Source organism: Anomaloglossus baeobatrachus, chromosome 1 (assembly GCF_048569485.1).
Source record: "Anomaloglossus baeobatrachus isolate aAnoBae1 chromosome 1, aAnoBae1.hap1, whole genome shotgun sequence".
Lineage (NCBI taxonomy): Eukaryota > Metazoa > Chordata > Amphibia > Anura > Aromobatidae > Anomaloglossus > Anomaloglossus baeobatrachus.
Window position 1 is genome coordinate 973,641,290 of NC_134353.1, and position 24,119 is coordinate 973,665,408.

A 24,119-nucleotide genomic window follows, 5' to 3' on the forward strand; every position below is an offset into this window, starting at 1 on the left:
CTCCTGCCCCCTGTAATGGACGAGCCTTTCCAGTCTCCTGCCCCCTGTAATGGATGAGCCTCTCCAATCTCCTGCCCCCTGTAATGGACGAGCCTCTCCAGTCCCTGCCCCCTGTAATGGATGAGCCTCTCCAGTCTCCTGCCCCCTGTAATGAACGAGCCTCTCCAGGATCCTGCCCCCTGTAATGGATGAGCCTCTCCAGTCTCCTGCCCCCTGTAATGGACGAGCCTCTCCAGTCTCCTGCCCCCTGTAATGGACGAGCCTCTCCAGTCTCCTGCCCCCTGTAATGGACGAGCCTCTCCAGTCTCCTGCCCCCTGTAATGGATGAGCCTCTCCAGTCTCCTGCCCCCTGTAATGGATGAGCCTCTCCAGTCTCCTGTCCCCTGTAATGGATGAGCCTCTCCAGTCTCCTTCCCCCTGTAATGGATGAGCCTCTCCAGTCTCCTGCCCCCTGTAATGGACGAGCCTCTCCAGTCTCCTGCCCCCTGTAATGGACGAGCCTCTCCAGTCTCCTGCCCCCTGTAATGGACGAGCCTCTCCAGTCTCCTTCCCCCTGTAATGGATGAGCCTCTCCAGTCTCCTACCCCTGTAATGGATGAGCCTCTCCAGTCTCCTGCCCCCTGTAATGGACGAGCCTCTCCAGTCCCTGCCCCCTGTAATGGACGAGCCTCTCCAGTCTCCTGCCCCCTGTAATGGATAAGCCTCTCCAGTCTCCTTCCCCCTGTAATGGATGAGCCTCTCCAGTCTCCTACCCCTGTAATGGATGAGCCTCTCCAGTCTCCTGCCCCCTGTAATGGACGAGCCTCTCCAGTCTCCTGCCCCCTGTAATGGATGAGCCTCTCCAGTCTCCTGCCCCCTGTAATGGACGAGCCTCTCCAGTCTCCTGCCCCCTGTAATGGACGAGCCTCTCCAGTCTCCTGCCCCCTGTAATGGATGAGCCTCTCCAGTCCCTGCCCCCTGTAATGAACGAGCCTCTCCAGTCTCCTGTCCCCTGTAATGAACGAGCCTCTCCAGTCTCCTGCCCCCTGTAATGGACGAGCCTCTCCAGTCTCCTGCCCCCTGTAATGGATGAGCCTCTCCAGTCTCCTTCCCCCTGTAATGGATGAGCCTCTCCAGTCTCCTACCCCTGTAATGGATGAGCCTCTCCAGTCTCCTGCCCCCTGTAATGGACGAGCCTCTCCAGTCCCTGTCCCCTGTAATGGACGAGCCTCTCCAGTCTCCTGCCCCCTGTAATGGACGAGCCTCTCCAGTCTCCTGCCCCCTGTAATGGACGAGCCTCTCCAGTCTCCTGCCCCCTGTAATGGACGAGCCTCTCCAGTCTCCTGCCCCCTGTAATGGATGAGCCTCTCCAGTCTCCTGCCCCCTGTAATGGACGAGCCTCTCCAGTCTCCTGTCCCCTGTAATGAACGAGCCTCTCCAGTCTCCTGCCCCCTGTAATGGATGAGCCTCTCCAGTCTCCTGCCCCCTGTAATGGACGAGCCTCTCCAGTCTCCTGCCCCCTGTAATGAACGAGCCTCTCCAGTCTCCTGCCCCCTGTAATGGATGAGCCTCTCCAGTCTCCTGCCCCCTGTAATGGACGAGCCTCTCCAGTCTCCTGTCCCTGAGGCTTCCTTTGTAAATCTGTAGTCTCTCCATCCATGGTCATGCCCCAGCCAACCCTCTCTACACAGGCGAACCTCAAGCTTATGTGACGCCCTGGGCAAGCCAGGGGTCACAGGTCACAACATCACATGCACCCCACATTCCTTGCAGGTACACCAAGGCTAACCTAAAATCCTTGTTGCCTTCCTCCAGGGGCTGATGTCCACACCAGGGGGTGGGCCAGGCAGTTGGCTCCGCCCACTGAGGAGTTCACAGCCCTGGAGGCGGGAGAACCATGCAGATCAAGCTAGGGGAGTGAAGTAGAAGGAGGTGAAGTGGTAGAGGAGCTTGAGAGTGTGACAGAAAAGGAACAGTTAAGAAAGCCTAAAGTTGGTCCGGGTGTGTGCCCCGGACTGAGACAGCAAGGTCAGCAGACGGCGGTGATAGTCTGCAGGGGGACTGCTTGGAGGTTGCTGGAAGGACCGCGGACGGGTGGTGACCCGGCGGTACCGGAGCAGTATACGAAGAACAGTTAGCACCAGGGCAGGGGCCTTTCGGATCCCGGCAAGGCTAGGAGTCGTCATAATTTGCCAAATCCGTCAGTGAAGGGGACCTCTGTCTCCTAACAACCAAGTCCTGATTGAAGGCAACAGTCCGACCGTGAAGGGGAGACACCGCCACCCCCAGGGCACCAGTTTCCCAGGGCCAGCGCCTGCGGGCAAAGTAGGGCTCCTTCGGCCCAGATTGAAGCCGAGGAGTGGGTAACCGGTGGGAACCCATCGCTACCAAAAAGACTTTACATAGGTGCAGGTAAGAGACCGTCACCGCTAACTGCAGGGAACCGCAGCACCGTAAGCCATCCGAGGGACCAGTCCAACCAGCCGTTTGTTTACCGAGAGCTGTGTCGTGTTTACTGGCTGAGTGAGTACCTCCGTGCCGTGCGGCACAGCGCTGTCCCTGCGCCCCTGCACCTCCACAGGCCCCATACCCGCCTGTCCACCATACCAACCCCATCACTGGGCCCCGGGATCACCAACACCCCTACCCACGGAGGGGCAAACCAACAACTGGCTGCTCCATACCACCACTCCCGGGCTCCCCAGACAGAGCAGTTGTGGTGTCCACTTAATCACCACAACCGTGGGTGGAGTCACGGACAATAAACTATCCCAAATCCCAATCCCCTTTCACTCACGGGCGAGGAGCGCCGCTCGAGTCCCTGGGATCCGGCCCATCGCTCGAACCACCGAGCAGCAGCAGCAGCAGGCTGCAGCAGCCGCCGCGGCAGCCGGACCCGAGCAGTGGGAGAGCGAGGCGTCCCCTCCTCCGCCCGCGACACTTACATCCCACCAAACATAGGCAGTTTCCACTGTTCCCTATTGGCACCAAACCATTTCTCTTCCTCCCTAACAATGTCACAGTGTCGGCCTATTCATCAGTGTCGGCCTATTCCTGTTAGATGATAGCTGGAAAAATCAATATTCTTGCTGCCAACTACTATGATAGGGCATGATCGAGCCGCCATGTGCTGCTGCCCTCCAGTCCACATATCCAAGGGAAGATTGATGTTCTGAGACACTACAATCTGATCCCTGGTGTGGTGACAATCGTGGCCTGAGGTCGGCTGCTCGCTGTTTACTATAGACTTTCGGATGCACTGACGGCATTTCTCTTCCTTCTCTTGCAGATTTTTGTAGTTTCTGAAACTAGAAGCATTATCTTGGGCACAGTGTGCATGGTCTTCCTATTCCTTGTCCTTGGATTTTCCAGTGTCGGTAGTCAGTTCTTCAGGGCCTGCACCACTGATGTGGCATTAAAGAGTAGGATCTGCTGCCCCCTTTGGAATGGAAGTCCCTGTGGTGAACATGCCGGACGTGGAAAGTGCCCCATTAAATTAATTTCAGATGTCAGCCAAGTCTCGGAGATTTCTCATGGGAAGAATCAATGTCATGATGAGCGCATGGACTGGCCCACCGGGTACCATCAGTTTGTTTGTAGATGCAAGGGGAATTATAGTGGCTATGACTGTGGAGAATGCAAATACGGCCACTATGGAGAGAAATGCGATCACATGAAGATACTGGTTAGAAAAGAAATCCGGATACTCAATGTCACTGAGAGGGAAAAGTTTCTCAGGTATCTGACTCTGTCCAAACTCACCAGCAGCAAAGACTTTGTCATCCTGGTGACCAACAACAGGAGGAACCCTAAGTCGTCTCAGTTTAGGAATGTCTCCATTTATGACTTGTTTGCTTGGATCCATCACTACACCATGAAACCCATCGCTCAGAACTGTTCTTATACATCTCACCGTACCTTTGCCCACCAGGGACCAGCATTTCTCCCCTGGCACCGCCTGCTGCTCCTCTTTATCGAGAGACAGATCCAGCTCCTGACCGGAGATGAGGACTTTGCTCTTCCATATTATGACTGGAGTCGGGACAACAACTGCTCCATCTGCACTGACGAGCTTCTAGGCAGAAATGATCTTGAAGGGAACATTCTGAATAACTCCTACTTTTCCTCCTGGGGGGTGAGTGGCACATGGCCTGAATAACACATTCTCTAGTTGTAATGGTCCTAATCTGGTCCCAGAGATTCCTGCGAGGTCTGCCGTGTGTCGTCTCCATGAGACTGAGCATTCACTGTCCAACTCAGACTATAACATAACTGACTGGACACAATGGAAAAGTGGTAATAACGCGTCCCAAGAAGGGTTGTGGTCGGCGTACAGGTGACGGCGTACAGGTGACGGCGTACACGTGACGGCGTACAGGTGACGGCGTACAGGTGACGGTGTACAGGTGACGGCATACAGGTCATGGCGTACAGGTGACGGTGTACAGGTGACGGCGTACAGGTCTACAATCCAGGTGCTCAGGATCCTCCTCACTCCCTTACCTGTATAGTAGGAGGGTTCTTTCTGGGTGGGACGTTCACCTAGCTTTCTCTACTACTAGCACTAAACCATAAAAGCCATAAGAACCTGAATTCTCGCCAACAGATCCAGCAGCTTCAGTCATCGGGTTTATATAGGACTATTCTCTGTTTAAATCTATGGGTCTGTGGAGCACAAGTCAATGGCATGCAATCATGAATAACGGGTGGTTCAGCTGCCTCATTCTTAAAGTGCATGGACCGGTTTATGATTTTGATGACCTACATTTTGAATAGGTCTTCAAAAATGATGAGAGGATCAGCCACAATTCATATTCTTAAAGGGCACCTGTCAGGTCCCCTATGCCCTGGGACCACGGGCAGTTCTGGGTGTATATTGCTAATCCCTGCCTATCTGTCCCTGTATACACCAGCATAGATAAAGAGATCTTGGAAAAAAATATTTGATACCCTAAAGAACGCAGGGACTAGTCACAAAGGCACTCATTCCACCCTCTTAGCAACATGCTAACCGTGCTAAGATGCTATTCAATGCATCATCACCAGCGGTGACGCACGTACCTGTGTCCGCTGATCTGAGTTCCCGGCACTTCCGGTCATGTGCAGTATGAAGCCGAGTGTACGTGTCCTGGCTACAGAGACGTCTAGTGCGCATGACCAGAAGTGGGACTTCTGATCAGCGGTGACTGCAGACATCGCCGATGATGACACTACATTGAATAATATGTTAGCACGCCCTTGTGGGCTCTTGTGGGCGTGCTACCATGCTAAGAGAAAAAAAACAAGGATAAAAAGTGGAAAAAACGTCCACGCTGCTGTGCCAATAAAGAGTTAATTCCAAATAAGAGCAATGCAGGGTGGTTTATTCTATGCGTTTCAGAGATAAACCCTCTCCTTCATCAGGAGATCCACCAATTTTTGCTGGATTTCCTGATGAAGGAGAGGGGTTATCTCTGAAATATGTAGAATAAACCACCCTGCATTGCATTTATTTGGATTTAACTCTTTATTGGTACAGCAGCGCAGACCTTTTTCCACTTTTTATCCTTGTTTTTTCTGGCCTCCGCCTTTGACACATTGAGTCTGCAGCAGCTTATACATGCTTTAATACTGGTTGTGTGTCACACAACTACCCCAGGTGAGTGGTTTTCATTAACCCTTACTGGTGTTATCCTGGTAAGACCCTATATGCGCTTTTTATATCCACAGTTTTTTTTACCATTTTTATTGTCACTAGTCCCCTTGCTCATTAGCATATCATAAAGGATATTTAGAAATACTTTTTTCTACAGATCTCTTTATCTATGCTAGTGTATACAGTGACAGGGATTAGCAATATGCACCCAGAACTGCTCGTGGTCCTGGGGCAGATTATACCTGACAGGTTCCCTTTAAGTTTATTTGAAACTGGCGGGGAAATTTGATTAGCAAAAAAGTTATTCAACTCAAATTGAAGGTTTCTTATCATGATCTGGGGTTTCTCCAGACACAAGAGCATAATGGATGTATTAATGAAAAATAATAGTCATATCACCACTCTCATGTCATGCTGCCAGAGCCTCCTGTCACTGCCGGAGCCTCCTGTTACTCCTGGTTCCCCCTGTCCCTTCTGGTTTGCTCTGTCCCTTTTTCGTCTCCCCTGTCAGTTCTAGTTTCCCCTGTCCCTTCTGGTTTGCTGTGTCTTTTCTCGTCCTTCTGTCCCTTCCAGTTTTCCCTGTCACTCCTTCTTCCCCCTGTCCCTTCTGGTCCTCACTGTCACTGCCGGAGCCCCCTGTCCCTTTGGGTTCCTCCTGTCACTTCCGGTTCCCCAGTCGCTGCCGGAGCCCCCAGTCACTCCCGGTTCCCCCTGTCCCTTCCAGTTCCCTCTGTCCCTTTCCGGTTCCCCTGTTCCTTCGGGTTCCCTCTGTTCCTTCTGGTACCCCTGTTGCTGCCGGAGCCCCCAGTCACTCATGGTTCCTCCTGTCCCCCCTGTTCCTTTCCGGTTCCTCCTGTCCCTTCCAGTTCCTCCTGTCCTGTTCCCCCTGTCCCTTTTTGGTCCCCCCTGGTCCTTTCCGGTTCCCCCTGGTCCTTTCCGGTTCCCCCTGTCCAATTCCCCCTGTCCCTTTCCAGTTCCCCCTGTTCTTTTTCCGGTTTCGTCTGTCCCTTTTCGGTTCCTATTGCTCTTCCTGGTTCCTATGCTCCTGCCGTTTCCTCCTGCTCCTCCCGGTTCCCCCCTGCTCCTCTCGGTCCCCTGCCTTTCCCGGTCCCCATGTTCCTCCCGGTTCCCCCTGTCACTCCCGATTCCCCCTGTCCCTTTCCCAGTCCCCCTGCTTCTCCCGGTTCCCCCAGCCTTTCCCGGTCCCCCTATCCCTCCCGGTCCCCATGCTCCTCCTGGTCCCCTGCCTCTTCCTTTATGCAGCATCTTTGTCCTGTGCTGAGGATCAGGTGTGTAGGATTCTCATGTCATGATGACATCACAAGTCAGTATCTTCTGCGACACACATCGTAACGTCATTACGTGCTCTGTGATGGCAGAAGCAACGCAGACTGCAAAGTTTCGGAAAATGCCGGAATTTTGCAAGAGTGTTTTGCAAGTCAAATTAATAATGAAGCCAGATGGAACTTTGTGACATTTTGCAGAATTTGCAGAAAGTGAATCACAAAACTGTCATTCTGGAGAATTTACTTTGTCTTGGACCCATTTTCTCATCTCTATTCACTAATATCAGATCCGACACTCGGCACCGCCACCGATCCGCTGATTTCAGCTCTGTTGACCACTGGATATAAACATTTAAATGTACCTGGAACATGCCAGCGCCTTACACCATGCGGGGGCCATTGGGAGAGCTGCAGATCGGCCCTTATATAGTGGAAAGTGATCTGAGCTGCAGTTCTCGCCATGGCCTTTACGTGGTGTATTGAGCAGATGACCGCTGTTCAGTGGGGGCCGGGTGACCACCACTAGCTGATACCACTGACGTATCCTATGGATGGATCATTAATATCCTGCCACTGTAAAGAGGGGAATGGCCCTTTAACATCTAATATTGTGTTTATTTGTCTGTATCTGATGATAAACCCCCACAAGCACAATGCAGGAAAAGCTGATGTGTCACTGCGTCTTTGTAGGTTATTAATATATTAGTGTGGAGTAGAATATTTTCAGATAAAACAGTGTAAAAGTGGAAAACGGACAGGTCAGAACTCGTGACCCAGGGGATACATATTGTAGCCCCCCATATCTGACAATAATTCCCCGGCTCTCTGCTTGGTTTGCAGTGATGAGGCGACTCTTATGGTAACACCGTATATTTTGTACATCATTGGTCTGGACTAGTGATGGGCGAGCGTGCTCGGCACTGCGCCGTACTCAATCGCGCATCCTGGCACTCAGGCGCCATGCTCGTATCCCCACCCGCATGTTTGAGCCACTAAACACATGGGGATTGCCTGTCAATCATGGTAATGGCATAGGCATCTAGGCTTCTGCCATTACTGTGATTGGTTATCTTCATCACTTCATCAGGTCTACATAAGACTCAGAGACGCCATGTTTGCCGCACTGTACCGGATATAATGTAGGGACTAGGGAGAGATTCTGCTGCAGAAGGGGGTGTATTTTAGCGTCACAGTATCTGCCGGTACAACAGTAAGGCCGGTTTCACACATCCGGCTTTTCGCCGGTTTGCCGGATCCGGTGCTCTCCCGTACAGACAATACAGTACAGTGACAGCGCTGTAACTTCCGGGTCACATGCGCCGGTCACATGACAGCACGTGACCGGCGCTTGTTGCACTGTCACTGTACTGTAGTCACTGTATGGGAGAGCGCCGGATCCGGCAAACCGGCAAAAAGCCGGATGTGTGAAACCGGCCTAACCAACAGTCCTTTACAGGACTAATGGAAATCTACTCCATTCTCTAATAATATTGCTCTTAGCTGCAATTAGTGTAGGGCGAGCTGCTGGAGTAGGGGTAATGTATGTAGATGACTCGCCCACCCCAGGGCTATGGGACACCCGGTGCCGGGCCGAACTAGTCCGGTGGTAGTCAGTGGTGGCTGGGCCCGGCTCCGTGGCCCTGGTGGGTGTCAGTAGAATATGTGGCTTGCTTGTTAATGGTTGTGTTCGTGACGCCACCTGTGGTATGCGGCTATTAAGCCGCCGCTGCTGTGTGAGGCCTCCGGGATGGTGTTATGGCAGCAATGGTGATACTGCTCCCCACAGGTGGAGCAATGCCCGGGGCACAGTTGGTGCTTGTGAGTGTCTATGCAGCTGAAATAACAGAGACCACTTCAAGGGTGCAGTTCAAGCTCTTTACTCACAGTTCATGTCGGGGCAGCAGGACCCTTGGACTGCTGGAATCTCTGTCAGGGACCTCCGCCTTCTGGGTGATTCAGGGCGTGAAATCCGGTGCCCTTCTCTTGGTGTCTCTTTCTTCTGCTGTCTCCCTTAGCCTTGCCTTTGTTAGGGTGGACCTGGCTTGGCCTCCACTACAGCCTCCAGGCCGGGGGGTCACCTGTCGGCTGATTACCCCTTTTCTGAAGGTCTGCTCTGGGTTCTGGCCCTGGGAGTTTACAACGTTCCCTGGGCCTCGGTTTTTACTGTTTGGAGATTGTCTTTGCACTCCTCCAGTCTCTAGGGACCGTCCCCTGTCGCAGCTAATCACTCCACCGATGTTAATGTGGAACAGGCCACCGCAGCCTGCAACTACCCGTGGCGCCTCTAGGCCCTCTCTTCGGTACCTAACAAGGACTGCTCGTGGTACCTCCAGGACTACCCGTGGCCCTGCGACTCCTTCCTTCTGTCTCTGCGTGGTGTCACCTGGACCTCTGGGTCCCAGGTTCTTCACCAGGAAGCGTCTCCTTCTGGTTCTCTGCTCCTGACTGACTTGGAGCCTTTCTTTCCTTCTTTCTTTCTTTCTTTCTCCTTGCCTGCCTCCAGCAGGCCTCCTCCTCCCTCCTTCGTCTCGTTCTTCTTCTCCAACTACATGCTGGCTCCTCACTCTCTCACTCCCTGAGGTAAACTGAAACTAACTTGACCTTTCTTTCTCTATCTGCTCTCTGGTGGCTCCTCCCACCTCCCCAGTTGCTAAGCTACCACCCTATGGGAGCAGGGATGGGTCTTACAGCCCCTCTCAGCATGCAGCATGGGAGGGTTGCCTGCCACTTTCCCTGGTCCCAGTATGTACCTAACAATGGGTGTAGTGTGGATTTACCAGGGGACCGGAGTTCACTTTCTTCCTCTCCCAGAATGGGGCATCACACCGCTGATGGGGTGCAATGACCTGTGGCGACGGAAGCCTCAGGGGCGCCACATAGAGGCCTGTAGTAAAGGATTCTAGCCTTACAAACCTTTCTGCTGATACCTAAAAAATTAAATAAATAAATTAAATCTTTATTTTTATATAGCGCTAACATATTCCGCAGCGCTTCACATACATCAGGAACACTGTCCCCATTGGGGCTCACAATCTAAATTCCCTATCTGTATGTTTTTGGAGTGTGGGAGGAAACCGGAGATCACGGAGGAAACCCACGCAAACACGGGGAGAACATACAAACTCCTATATAGGCAGGGTTCATTGCATTACAATCTTTGGTGCTGCCACATACAACCAAAACTCCTTTTCAGGGTCATTTTAAATAGAATCTTGTCTCTAATTATGACACTCTTAGCAGCGTACACATTATTTAAAATGCACAAGGAGAGTGGTAAAGGATGAGTAAGTGGACGTCATACTGACAGTGTCGCATGCAGAGGCCATGACCATATGACAGCACAAACTGTGTCTGCCATGGGAGCACAGCAAACACACTTTCCATATCATCTCGTTCTAGCTTCCTGTCTTGCAGGGGGGCGCAGGACACCACTGTAGGCTGAACGGAGCCCACAGCGGAGCCATGGGCAAAGTGACTCATGACTGACTTTGAAGGGCAACGAGGGGTTAACACTGGTAGCAGGGAAAGAAAGCGTGGGCTGTGGGGGGTCAGACGTTTAAGGGGCTGGGTTAAGTGCTAGGGGTGGTCAGTTGGGAATATAGGATCAGTAGAAGGGGTGGGTACTATCAGAACCGCATGTGAAGTCAGCAGAAAAGGTCCTGAGCTCTCCTCACCTGGTCTCCTGCAGTGACTGTGATCATGGTGATTTAAGAACTTCTGGAGCAGCTGCAGGGGGCTGCCAGCAGCGTGGATGGAGCTGCATCAGAGCACAGGTGCTGGAGATATTGGGAGGTTCGGCTGTGGGGGGTGCTGCAGTAGATCCACTTCCCCAGTGGGCACGCAGGGCGAGGGTGCCTGACAGTCTACCACCAGGAGCAGCTCTTGAGGTCTCAGTGGTGCCGCAAGAGCCCCCTCCCCGGGGACCCTCCCTGTCCATCTCTCCATCCTGTGCTTTCAGATGGAACAGGGGAGGAATCTTACAAGGCAGCCGGGACCCGCGGAGGTGGGCGGGGCCTCTGTGTATCACGTGACCGAGGCTCTGCCTCAAGCCTTAAAGCTTCGACAAGATGGCGGTGGTCCTTCCCAGTGATATACCTGTTGGGGGGACTGCTTGTGGTGGCAGCAACTGGACATCCAGAGAAACACTCAGAGACAGAGGTCAGCGCGGAGGGCGGCATCAGGCTTGAGGTCAGAAAAGCAAAGGTCGACATCGAGGAAAAGGTCAGCGCGGAGGTCATCATTGGGGGCAGAGGCCGGCACGGAGGTCGTCACTGGGGACAGAGGTCAGCGCAGAGGTCGTCATCAGGGACAGAGGTCAGTGCGGAAGTCGTCAACGGAGACAGAGGTCTGCGCGGAGGTCGTCATCGGGGATAGAGGTCGGCGCGGAGGTCGTCATCGGGGGACAGAGGTCGGCGCGGAGGTCGTCATCGGGGACAGAGGTCGGCGTGGAGGTCGTCATCGGGGACAGAGGTCGGCGCGGAGGTCGTCATCGGGGACAGAGGTCGATGCGGAGGTCGTCATCGGGGACAGAGGTCGGCGCGGAGGTCATCATCGGGGACAGAGGTCGGCGCGGAGGTCGTCATCGGGGACAGAGGTCGGCGCGGAGGTCATCATCGGGGACAGAGGTCGGCGCGGAGGTCGTCATCGGGGACAGAGGTCGGCGCGGAGGTCGTCATCGGGGACAGAGGTCAGCGTGGAGGTTGTTTTTCAGTGAGGTGGTCAGCGCGGAGGTCATCATATGGCTGGCGATCAGCATGGAGGTTGTTTTCAGTGAGGTGGTCAGCGCGGAGGTCATCATATGGCTGGCGGTCAGCATGGAGGCTGTTTTCAGTGAGGTGGTCAGCGCGGAGGTCATCGTCTGGCTGGCGGTCAGCATGGAGGTTGTTTTCAGTGAGGTGGTCAGCGCGGAGGTCATCGTCTGTCTGGCGGTCAGCATGGAGGTTGTTTTCAGTGAGGTGGTCAGCGCGGAGGTCATCAGCCGGCTGGCGGTCAGCATGGAGGTTGTTTTCAGTGAGGTGGTCAGCGCGGAGGTCATCATCTGGCTGGAGGTCAGCGTGGAGGTCGTTTTCAGCTCGGTAATGGTTATCGGGAAGGAGGTCGGTGCAGGGATCGGCATCTGGAAAGAGGTCAGCATTGAGGAGGAGGCTGTCGTCATCACGATGGAGGTCGCCTTTATGTTGAAAGTCAGCAGCACGGAAGGGCTCGTCTTCGCGGATGAGGTCCGTGTCGAGAAAGAGGTCGTCATCTAGGAGGGGATGATCCACGTCCTGGGAGGTCGTTCAACAGGTAGTCCGCTCCCTGGTGGTCCCGCTAGGTTTGAGCGCGGCGGCTTGCTGGGGTCTCCCTGGGCAAGCTGCTTAAGCGGCTTGAGTGCCTCAACATCCTGAGGAGAGTCATCGGCTGGAATCGGGTGTTCCGGCTGGTGGGTTCCATGCCCCCACGCAGCCTTGTGAGTTTAATTCTATGTTCTGTGTGTATTCATCTAGTGCGATTTTCCTGGGTGGGTGTTTCATCAGGCCCAGGGGGAATGGTGGCGGTCTTAGTTTTAGCATGTTGGGGGGCCTCTGGGGGGTCAGTTAGTAGGGTCTGCAGCATGTTAGGGTTTGGGAAGGAGTTGCCGGAACGTGTGGAGCAGGCAAAGGTCGGGTCAATGGGGTCCTCCGTTTCCGTTTTGGGTGTCGGGCGTTGAGGCTGGTCGCCGGTTGGTCATCAAGTTAGGCCACATCTTGTGGTGGGGGTCGCGGTGTCATTACAGACCGAGAAGTGCGAGTAGTTAAACTTTCGATTTTGTTAACTGGCTTCAGGTGTTTGCCATTCTGCAAGCATCCAGGCACACAAAAAAAAAAAAAAAGGGGGGGGGGGGGGGCCTGAGAATTCTTCAGGGGTGTTCTGCTACAAGGAAGGTTCATTGGTTTTGTGGCTATCACACCCGCTGTTGAAATGATGGGCAGTTCAGGCAGTGGAAGGAGGGGTGACACTGCATAAAGCAAGATCAGAAAGCTCTGGGGGCCCTGTCGCACGCGGGGATGGATCTGCGGCGGATCGGTGGCCGCGGTGAAATTGCGGACAATCAGTGCCAGGTTTGTGGCTGTGTACAGATGGAGCGGTGTGTCCGGGGTTTCGCTGCGGCCGCGGACCTGCCGGGGATTTGTCTCTGTGTGTGACGGGGCCTTACGGCTCGTTCAGATACCAGGGTTCAGGCTGCGGTGGGTTCTGGAATCATAATAATAATAATAATAATAATAATAATAGTAAATGTATATAAAATATAATAATAGTTTGGGCGCGAGGTATCGTGCAGGTATTGGGCGGTTCAGTTTTATCTCTGCCATTTCTGGTTCTGGTGGTTTTCTTCGATTAGGGGTGGTGCAAAAGAAGGAGCCGAATAAATTCCGGGTCACTTGGGAGTTGTCGTTGTTCGTTGCCAGGGCGTCCTGACAGCAGGCATTTGTTAGGTTGTTTTGGGATGGTTCATATTTTGTGGTCTGGTGTCTACTTATGGTTTGCCCTATTTTCTTGCGCCTATTGGAAGGGTTTGGTCCATTTCTAGAATGGGGGGTTGCAGTATGGCTGGGTTGCGGATGATGAGTCTTACCTCAAAAAAAAACAAAAAAACCTTCCTGTACATGGGCGGTCAGCTCCCCATTTTTGCCATCTTTGCTAAGGGCTGGGGCATGGATAGTTCCGCAGTTTACCAAGAGAGAAGGAAGGGCCCTGGCAATTGTCTGAACATCTTGGGAATCTCCATTGATTCTAGGAGGATGGAGAGCAGGGGGGATTGAGTACAGGTTACGGTACAAGGAAGTGTGTCTTTCCTCACTGAAGTGCGCAAAGCGGGTTATATATAAAAGAAATAAATAAGTAAAATCAAATGCAGTGGCAGACCTTTGGTGGTTGCTGGGCATGCTTTACTTTGCTTTTGCATGTGCCCATAGCCGGAATTTTTCGGGTAGTGAGAAGGTGGCTATGGGGGGGGCAAGGCCCCCACGCTTTGTATACGGTTGCCGGAGGAATTCTTCAACGACCTGGCAGTGGGGGCCAGGATATATTTTCCTGGGTAGTTATAATGGCTGGTCGTTAGGGTTTTGAAGCTTGTGGTCTATTTTGATTGTGAACTTTTACTGTAGCGGCAGGTTGGGTTAGTTGACAGAGCTTTCAGCAGGGCAAATGGGGGATGGACATAGAGCCACGATCTTGGGTGGAGGCAGTGTTTTACCAGGAATCGGATTTTGTTGGAGTTTTTTCTTGGTAGTGGCCAGTTCCATGTGGGGGGACTACTTCAGCAGTAAAAACATCAGTTTTCGTTGCGTCAACAGGTGTTTTTGGCAACTAATTTTTGGTGTTTCTCCTCCGTTAATGGGGCTATGGATGCTTTTTGGGTTACGGCGCCTTTTTTGCTTTAGCACGTAGATAGTGTCAGTGCAGGCACCAGGTGTTTGGAACTTAGCCTTAATGCTCTTTTACAATTGTAGTGGGATCGCTCTTGGTGCCTGGCACTAGAGGCAGAGTCCACCAGCTGCAAGTGGCCGGAGGAGCTTTGTGAGGTGGTATTTGGGCACTAGGCTTATTATGCATTACAGTATCCTTTGCTGGGGGTACTAGGTTAGCATATGAGGCGGATTGGTGAGGCAACGGGGGATCGGAGTCAGGAATTCGGCACGGGAGAGTCTGCGGAGGATTTGGTAGGGGCACTGCTGTGTTGGTTACGTAGGGTGTCGGCTGAAGGAAGGTCTGAGTCTGAGGTTAATAATTTATGGCTCAGGACCACTTCTGGTTGTAAGTTTCAATGTCTGGTTGATGTCATTAAACTGTTTAGTGCAATTTTTGAGGGATTTGCGGAATGAGTCCTTTAACTGGACTGGTTAATTGCTTGGAACAGTGGGCACTGCCAAGACCAGTGAGTAATTCCCCCATTTGAGGTGAAGTGGTTTCGGCTAGTTGTTCTTAGTTGCTCTTTGGGGAATTAGGGGAATTGGTGGCTCCATCGTCAAGTGGAGGTGGCATGTTGAGTCAGGATGTTGTGGGGTTAACCTACCCCATGGAATGTTTGGTTGGAATGGTCAAACTGAATACATCTCAAATAAATATTTAAAAAAAAGTGGGGTGGGTCAGGTTGTGAGCAGTAAAGAGGTTCATAAGGTGGTCGGTAGATTGTTGCAGGGGGTATTTTTTTTTGTTGGGGGGGTGATCGCTCAGGCCCATTGGTGGTCTTGGGCCTCAAGCAAGGTGTAGCAATGGGGGACTTCCTGCAAAAGTATAATTTAAAAAAAAAAAAAAGAAAAATGCCCCCCCCCCTATTTTTCTACGTTCTCCTAGGCGGTGAACCACTGGTTGGATAATTGGGTCACTGTCTTAAATTGGGGGAGGGGGCTGCTAGCAGAAGAGTGGAGGAATGAGTGCCAGCGGGGTTGGTTGAGAGATCACGTTCTAGTGCTTTGTATCTGGTTTCAGATATGAGTGGTCTAAGGTAGCACGGGATTTTCACCGTTTTAAGGTTGGATCGTGCCCCCGATGTGCTGGTGTTGCACACGGGTAAAAAGTATGTGGGGATATCCCCCTATGGGGGATTAAATTGGAGTTATTTGCCAAGGTTTACTGCAGCTATGCTCCGCCTCCCCGAGAGGTGAAGATGGTGCGGTCGGATATTGTGCCTACAAAACCTTACTGGTGGTTCGGTCGATAGAGGGGATCGACAGGACTGAAATTAAGGTGGATAGGGCAGTGGGGAGTTTCTTGGCTTGGAACGGACAGGTCGGTGCGGTGGATGCACCTGTGGTTAGCAGGTGTCCAGGAAGGTGGAGCGAGCGCTTTGTTTGGTGGGGTGACTCGCATTATGAGGTCTCAGGTAATGCTCGTGGTGGCGGTAGTGAGGTGGGGTTCTTGGAGTTGGTGGTAAAATGGTGGTGGGGGGTTGTACATTAGGTGGATGGTAACCCCCTGTCATGATGTATTTTACCTTCTCACTGTATTTGCTGTAATACTATGTCAGGATGTGATGTCACTTTCCTTTGGTTGTACTTACTGAACACTTTGAAATGTCTTGGGATGTAAGTAACCATACCTTCCCCCCATCTCCTGTGTCTCTGGGCCCATAATGCAATTATCTCTTGTCCACACAGCCAGGGGAACTTCTCATTGTTTCGTAAGCAGTGGATAACGCCAACTACACAAACCTGTAGACATCTCGGAGCCAACCTTCTAGAATCTTCTAGTGGGCCCAACCATTGCATAGACCCCTACCCTTGAGGGGCGGGCCCACGAGCTCAAACAATTCACTCCTGTTTCTAAATGCAGTTGGGAGTTGAGTTTTTGAAGAGGAAGGGAGCGAGATCTGAATCTGCGGACAGACCTCGCCGTCCAGTGGATTGTGTGGGATTTCTGGGACTCTGAAAAGGACTATTACGTTGTGATCTGGCACTTTGGATTATCGGGAGGTGCCCCCGAATCTGTTTTATTTGGACTTGTCGTGTGCTGTTCCTGTATTCCTGTTAGTAAACCTGTTGGATCATCCTCGGCCTGTTGTCTCTCTTTGCTCTGATGTACACCCCGTCACAAACTGGTGGCAGCGGCGGGATCAGAGCAGAAGAAATGGAGGACAACAGCAAATCGACGTCTGAAACCAGAACCTCAGGATACAGGAACTGGACTGTGGCGAGTCTACAAACAAAGGCCCGTGAATTAGGTATCGGCTACAAAGGACTCTCTAAGGAGCAACTAATTGAGGCATTGGAACACGCTTGCCTGCAAGATGGCACCGAGGAACAATTTCCACAGCAAGGGGAGCAAAGACGGGAGCCGGAGGTGAATACCCAAAAAAGTCAATGGGTTGTGTGGTACAAGGAAAAGATGGCACTGCTTGGAGATGAGGCCACCATAGAAGATAAGAGGGAGGCCATGCGTGGAGCTGAAGAGAAGGAGCGCAGGATGGAGGAGATGGCATTGCTGGATAAGCAGCTCGCTGTGGAAGCCGCGAGAGGTTCCAGACAGACTGTAACCCCAGCACCCATCATGAGGGAACTTCCCAGAGTGTCCCGCAAAGACTTCAAGCAGTTTAATGAGGCTGCTGGTGACATTGAGGGCTTCTTCCAGGACTTTGAGCATCAGTGTCGATTAATGGAAGTCCCAGAAAGGGAGCGCGTCCGGCATCTGGTTGGGCTCTTAGAGGGTGGAGCTGCTGCAGCCTATAGAGCTATGGACCCTCGGTGGAACTGTGAGTATGCGGATATTAAACAGACTATTCTAGAACATTATGCTGTAACGCCAGACACTTACAGGACTCAGTTCCGTACTCTAGCATGTGATGAGGAAGTGTCCTTCAAGATGTATGCCCACAAACTCAAACATCTGTGGCATCGTTGGTTGGAGGCAGAGGAGGCCTTAACCTTGGAGACCGTCCTCCAGGTCCTCCTAAAAGAGCAGTTTTACTTCAAGTGCCCCGCTGAGATCCGGGAATGGGTGCGTGAAAGGAGACCAGCCACTGTGGAGGAAGCTGCAGCTCTAGCTGATGAGGCTCTCACCATCAAGCCTCAGTGGAAAAAACTACTACCCAGTGAGAAAAAAAACACCAACCCCCCAACGCTGGTGGCCCCTGGTCCTTCTGGCCCCAATGTTCACCATCACCCTAGACCGTCAACTCATGGGGACCTTCGTGTGACTGTGCCTCGCATTACTCATGCTCCCCCTTTGGGAATACGACGCGGAGGAAGAATCCCAGAGCGCAGATGTTATGGATGTGGGCAGCCTGGGCACATGCAATTCCAATGTCCAGGTGTTCGTAGACAGAACAGCTACAGACCGCCTTTGCCTGTTCATTACCTACAGACACCTTCACCAGGAGAAGAGCTGGATTCTGTGCCTGATGACTTGCCAAGTGACTCAGATATCCTGGCTCCCCTACCCGGAGTCTATGGGGTGCGAGCTCCAGCCACCTGTTCTTCTGATCTTCAGGACAAACATCTACAGGAGGTCATGCTGGATGGCCAAAAAGTTGTTGGCTTCCGTGACACTGGGGCTTTCCTCACCATAGCCGATCCCCGAGTAATTCAACCACAAGCAATTCAAAAGGGACCAGGAATTGCCATTGAACTGGCAGGAGGTACCCAGAGATATATTCCAAGAGTGAGTGTGACCCTGGATTATGGCTTTGGGGCAAAACAATGTGTGGTCGGTGTGATGAGCGGCCTCCCTGCAGACGTTCTTCTAGGAAATGATGTGGGGAATCTTCATTGCCACTTTGTCGGTGCGGTAACCAGAAGTCAAGCCAAGAGAGCAGCCCATGTGGACGTGTACAACCCATCCATGGAACTGAGGCCACCAGAACTGCCATTACAGCCGGTGAGTGATTCTTCTTGTGGGGATAATATGAATGTTACTTGGGATAAAGTTCAGTTTAGACAAGAAGTAGAGACTGACCCCACCCTTGCTAGTTTTAGAACTCGGGCTGAAATAGGGCAGCTAGGGGAAAACGGAGAAAGAATTATCAGAGAAAATGGACTTCTGTATCGGGTTGCCAATGCCGACTCCCTAGATAAGCCCTGGACTTATAGCAAACAGCTGATTGTTCCTCAGAAGTACAGAATTCCCCTATTACACCTGGCTCATGACATTCCTACGGCTGGCCATCAAGGCAAAACCCTCACCGAGAGACGATTGACTCAAACTTTTTATTGGCCGGGGATTTCCCAAGCAGTGGCGCATTTCTGCCGAACTTGTGACATATGTCAGCGTAGAGGGCGACCCGGAGATCACCCAAAGGCACCCCTGCAACCGCTCCCTATAATAGAAGAACCCTTTCAAAGAGTAGCTGTTGATATCATTGGACCTCTGGCTAAACCAAGTAAATCTGGAAAGCAGTACATTCTCACTGTTGTGGACTACGCCACCCGATATCCAGAAGCCGTGGCCTTGTCAAGTATCTCTGCAGCCAAGGTGGCCGAGGCCTTGGTTATTATTTTTACCAGAGTAGGATTCCCCAGTGAGATCTTGTCGGACCAAGGCTCCCAGTTTATGTCAGAGTTGGTCCAGTGTCTGTGGCGCACCTGTGGAGTACGAGCGATCCGAACGACCCCGTATCATCCCCAAACAAATGGACTTTGTGAACGATTCAGCGGCACTCTGAAGAATATGCTGAGGGCCTTCACGGACCGAGATTCAGACTGGGAGAAGTACCTACCCCATCTCTTGTTTGCCTATCGGGAAGTTCCCCAGGAGTCCACTGGGTTCTCCCCCTTTGAACTACTCTATGGAAGAAAGGTCCGAGGACCCTTAACCCTGCTCAAGGAATACTGGGAGGGGCAAGTTGAAGATACAGGAACCCCTGTTGTCCCTTATGTCCTAAAGCTGCGAGAAACCTTGGCCCAACTTGCTAGTTTTGCACAGAGTCATTTGCGTATGGCTCAAACCAGACAGAAGACATGGTATGACCGTAACGCACGCTATCGGGAGTTTGTAGAAGGACAACAAGTCTTAATGATTGTTCCCCATCGGCAGAATAAACTGCAGACCACATGGGAGGGTCCCTTCCGGGTTCTCAGAAAACTGAATGATACCAATTACCTTCTTGCTTTAGATGATCAGGGGCTAAGGCAAAAGACTGTCCATGTGAATATGATTAAGGAGTACCATGACCGGAACATTCCAATGATAGCAAGCTGTCGGTTGGCTTCAGAAGATGGTCAAGAGGATGAGGACTCTCTACCTGATCTCGTGGAAGCAGCGAGAGCCCCATCCACTGTGGAACAGGTTCCCCTGGGAGATTACCTGGACTCCTTACAGAAAATCCAGATGCTGGAAGTGCTTCAACAGAGACGGGCTGCTTTCTCATCCCAACCAGGTCGAACCACCGTCACCCAACATCATGTGGACACTCAGGGCATCCGTCCCATACAACTGGCTCCTTACCGGGTACCTGAATCAGTTCGAAACACCATGCAGCACGAACTGGAGGAGATGTTACAGCTTGGGGTAATCCAGGCCTCCCATAGCCCTTGGGCCTCCCCTGTGGTGTTAGTACCCAAGAAGGATGGGAGTACTCGATTTTGTGTGGACTATCGGCGACTAAACGACCATACCGTCAGCGATCCTTACCCAATGCCTCGTATTGACGAACTTCTAGACCGACTGGCTGGGTCCCGATATGTCACTACCTTGGATCTCAGTAAGGGATACTGGCAGATCCCTCTAACGGATGAAGGGAGAGAACGGTCCGCTTTTATAACCCCCTTTGGTCTGTATGAATTTCTAAGCATGCCTTTTGGAATGAAAAATTCCCCGGCCACCTTCCAGAGAATGGTGGATCAGATCCTCCGGGGATGTGATGACTTTGCTTGTGCCTACTTGGATGATATCGCCGTCTTCAGCCACACATGGGAGGAACATCTGAATCAAGTAGCCATTATTTTGGACCTGATTCTTGCAGCCGGCCTAACTATTCGACCCGATAAATGCCAATTGGGGATGGGGGAAGTCCAGTACCTAGGACATAGAGTGGGAGGAGGGAAGCTCCGACCTGAGCCTGCCAAAATCCAGGCTATTAGAGATTGGCCTGTACCCCAAACTAAGAAACAAGTTATGGCTTTTCTGGGCACTGCCAGTTATTACCGAAAATTTGTTTCTCATTTCAGTACTGTGGCCAAGCCTCTTACCGACCTGACCAAGAAAACAATGCCCCGGCTGGTGATCTGGACTCCAGCCTGTGATGAGGCTTTTAACCGGCTGAAGGATGCTTTGATCTGCGATCCTGTCCTGGCTGCTCCAGACTACAAGAGGAGATTCATTGTGCAAACGGATGCCTCTGCTTATGGACTGGGAGCTGTCCTCAGCCAGGTGAATGCAGCTGGGGACGAGCACCCCATCGCCTATCTCAGCCGGAAACTGCTGGACCGAGAAGTGGCCTATGCAACTGTTGAGAAGGAATGTCTGGCTGTAGTGTGGGCCCTTAAGAAACTACGGCCGTATCTGTATGGACGGGAATTCACTGTGGTTACTGATCACAATCCCCTCACCTGGCTAAACAGAGTCTCTGGGGACAATGGACGCTTACTGCGATGGAGCCTGGCTCTGCAGCCCTATAACTTTACCATACAATATAGAAGGGGCAGCCAACACCAAAATGCAGATGGACTGTCCAGGCAAGAGGAGCCTTGAGTCCTGTCAGCCATGCCTGCGTGTACTTAACCAGCGACCTGTAGAGGTCCCTAGTACGTACACAAGTTGGGAGGGGAAGGAATTGTCATGATGTATTTTACCTTCTCACTGTATTTGCTGTAATACTATGTCAGGATGTGATGTCACTTTCCTTTGGTTGTACTTACTGAACACTTTGAAATGTCTTGGGATGTAAGTAACCATACCTTCCCCCCATCTCCTGTGTCTCTGGGCCCATAATGCAATTATCTCTTGTCCACACAGCCAGGGGAACTTCTCATTGTTTCGTAAGCAGTGGATAACGCCAACTACACAAACCTGTAGACATCTCGGAGCCAACCTTCTAGAATCTTCTAGTGGGCCCAACCATTGCATAGACCCCTACCCTTGAGGGGCGGGCCCACGAGCTCAAACAATTCACTCCTGTTTCTAAATGCAGTTGGGAGTTGAGTTTTTGAAGAGGAAGGGAGCGAGATCTGAATCTGCGGACAGACCTCGCCGTCCAGTGGATTGTGTGGGATTTCTGGGACTCTGAAAAGGACTATTACGTTGTGATCTGGCACTTTGGATTATCGGGAGGTGCCCCCGAATCTGTTTTATTTGGACTTGTCGTGTGCTGTTCCTGTATTCCTGTTAGTAAACCTGTTGGATCATCCTCGGCCTGTTGTCTCTCTTTGCTCTGATGTACACCCCGTCACACCCCCCTTCTTGTATTTGGAATGGTAATTACCTGGCAGACTTTGGGGCTCTCCAGGGTGGGGTCCCCTGGGAGTCGGTGTTAGGGAAATGGTTTTCCGGTCATGGTGTCCCCGAGCTTGTGGTCGTTTGCGGCTGGGGACAACTCCGGATGGTTTATCAATTTTATGGGAACGTCCGCCAGGTTTTGGAGCTCCAAGAACCCTCCTCGCTTTAAAGAAAGGTATTTATTTAATGTCATGTTTGTGTAATAAAGGCCGATTTGGCCAAATTATCCAAGCGGGTGTCATGTTTTCATTCAAAGGGGAATCTGTGGGATGAAGGGATTAGTGCATAGCGAGAAGGAAGCATCTGCAATAGTACAGTCATGAAGCCAGAACAGTGCAAGCAGGTTGTGGGCTGGATGACAGATAATGCTTCCATTTTGTTTGTCAGCACCATTCTGTAATCCACACGGTCCAAACTCAGTAGCCAAGAGTTTGAATAAGATAATCCTCACCCTGATCCTAATACCTTCCACCATTGCGAGTCCTAGGTGAAAAATGACCCCCCACACTTGGACACTCCGAGGACCTATTTACCTTCATTTCATTTATGGCTTCTTCTGGCCTCTCACCATGCACGTTTCAAAAGGCACATGAGGAGATTGTGTGCAGTGATGCCCCAATATTTGAGCAGTCATGGTCAGAAGAGGCCGACGGTGGAAAATGGTAACTAATGTCTCGAGCAGGATGATGATTGCCAACAAGTCATGTTGTTAAGTCAACAAGTCAGGAGGAGGACCAAAGTGTGGAAGTAGAAGACGAGGTGGTGGATGATGAAGTCACTGACCAAACCTGGCAAGGAGGTATGCAGAGCAAGCACAGTAATACAATTGGGAGGGACCCACAGCACCACAACAGGCAGGAAGAGGCAATGGGGTGGCCAGGGGGTTAAGGCTGGCAACTATTACCCAGAGCACCCATAAGCAGCCAGATCTGAAGCTAAGGGTTAGGTGTACCACATCTGGCACTTTTTATGGAACGTGCAGAAGACAAGCAAATGTTCATTTGCAACCTGTACCACACCAAGCTCAGCAGGGGCCAGACCACTACCAGCCTGACCACCACCAGCATGCTCAGGAACATGTCATCCAAGCACCTGCCTTGGTGGGCTGAACTCCTTGGTCCACAATCAGTGTCTGCAAGTGACATCATTGCGTCTTCCCCTGTGCTATGTGCTGGGCAATCCTCTGTACAGGACACAGGTTTTTATGCCTGCTGTCCTGCACCTGTTGTTGCACATTCACAACCACCATCAGCAATTATGTCCAACCAGATCTGAAGGTTGGCAAGCTCTGACATGTTTCAGGCCTTGGTCACGTGCTCAACTTAGAGATTCAGTGCTGTGCTTTATGAAAACCTACCCAGATTTGCCTGTGCTACGTGTCAAGGTATGCCGCATGTGCGCCCATTTTTGCAAGTCACCTATAGTTCCCGCTGGCCTGGCAGTGCTTTTCCAGCACTTGCAATTGCCATCTCACCGACTGGTTTGTGACCTGCCCACGAACTGGAACTCAACACGTATGGAAAGTCCATTCTTGTATATGAGCTACAACGTGCCTGTCGGTATTCTGGTCAGTCTCCACACATAAGAACGGATGAGCGGCCATGGATGTCTGACATCTGAGCGCTTCTCCAAAACTTTGAGGAATCAACCATAATGGTATCAATGACATCATAGTCAGCGTAAACATCCCCTATCTGTGTCTACTGAAATGCAAAAAATTAAAGGGGAAGCTGTGCGTGTGGATCAGGTGGAGATGCAGGAAGAAAGTACACTGGTGATACTACCCAACCCAGCGTCATCTCATCTTCTCAGTGGGAATTTGGTGGATAATGAGGAGGCTGAGGAGGAGGAACAGGAGATGATCGCTTGCGCTACAGAGTGGACTAACCACAACCGTTTCATCCCATCTGTTCAGCGTGCATGACCTGAAAGAGAGGAGGTGGACTGTCATCCTCCTGGTGGGGACAGGGAGTCTGGTACATATGGCAGACTTTATGTCCCTGCTGCCTTTCCCATGACCCTTTTGTTAAATGCATTTTGGCTAACACCAATTATTAGTTGTGCAGTAGAAAGTCTTAGATCTTGAGTTCAGTTCATGCAAAATAAGAGCAAAACAAAAGTGTTACATAAATATTTTTGTTCAGTATAATTCTAGCTAGCTCTCGCACTGAGGGCATCGGCTTTCCCAGCTTCAAGGTCAGAATCGTTTTAAAATTGTACCAGTATTGTATCAGAGTCCCTCCTCTACGTCTCACTGGGTAAGTTCCAGTTTGTTCTTCAGATTTATGTCAGCCCTTGCACTTAGTACATAGCCTTTGAGTGTAGCAGTC

The 24,119-nt window shown here is 51.6% G+C and overlaps 1 protein-coding gene across 1 annotated transcript in view; it reads left to right on the forward strand.

Moving 5' to 3' along the window:
- The window catches only part of LOC142266593 (tyrosinase-like), a 132,731-nt gene that overhangs the window by 5,576 nt on the left and 103,036 nt on the right, over positions 1–24,119 (forward strand). Inside the window, exon 2 of the mRNA XM_075332312.1 lies at positions 3,269–4,114. Within this exon, the coding sequence (XP_075188427.1) occupies positions 3,269–4,114 (846 nt within the window). The remainder of the gene's footprint in view (positions 1–3,268; positions 4,115–24,119) is intronic.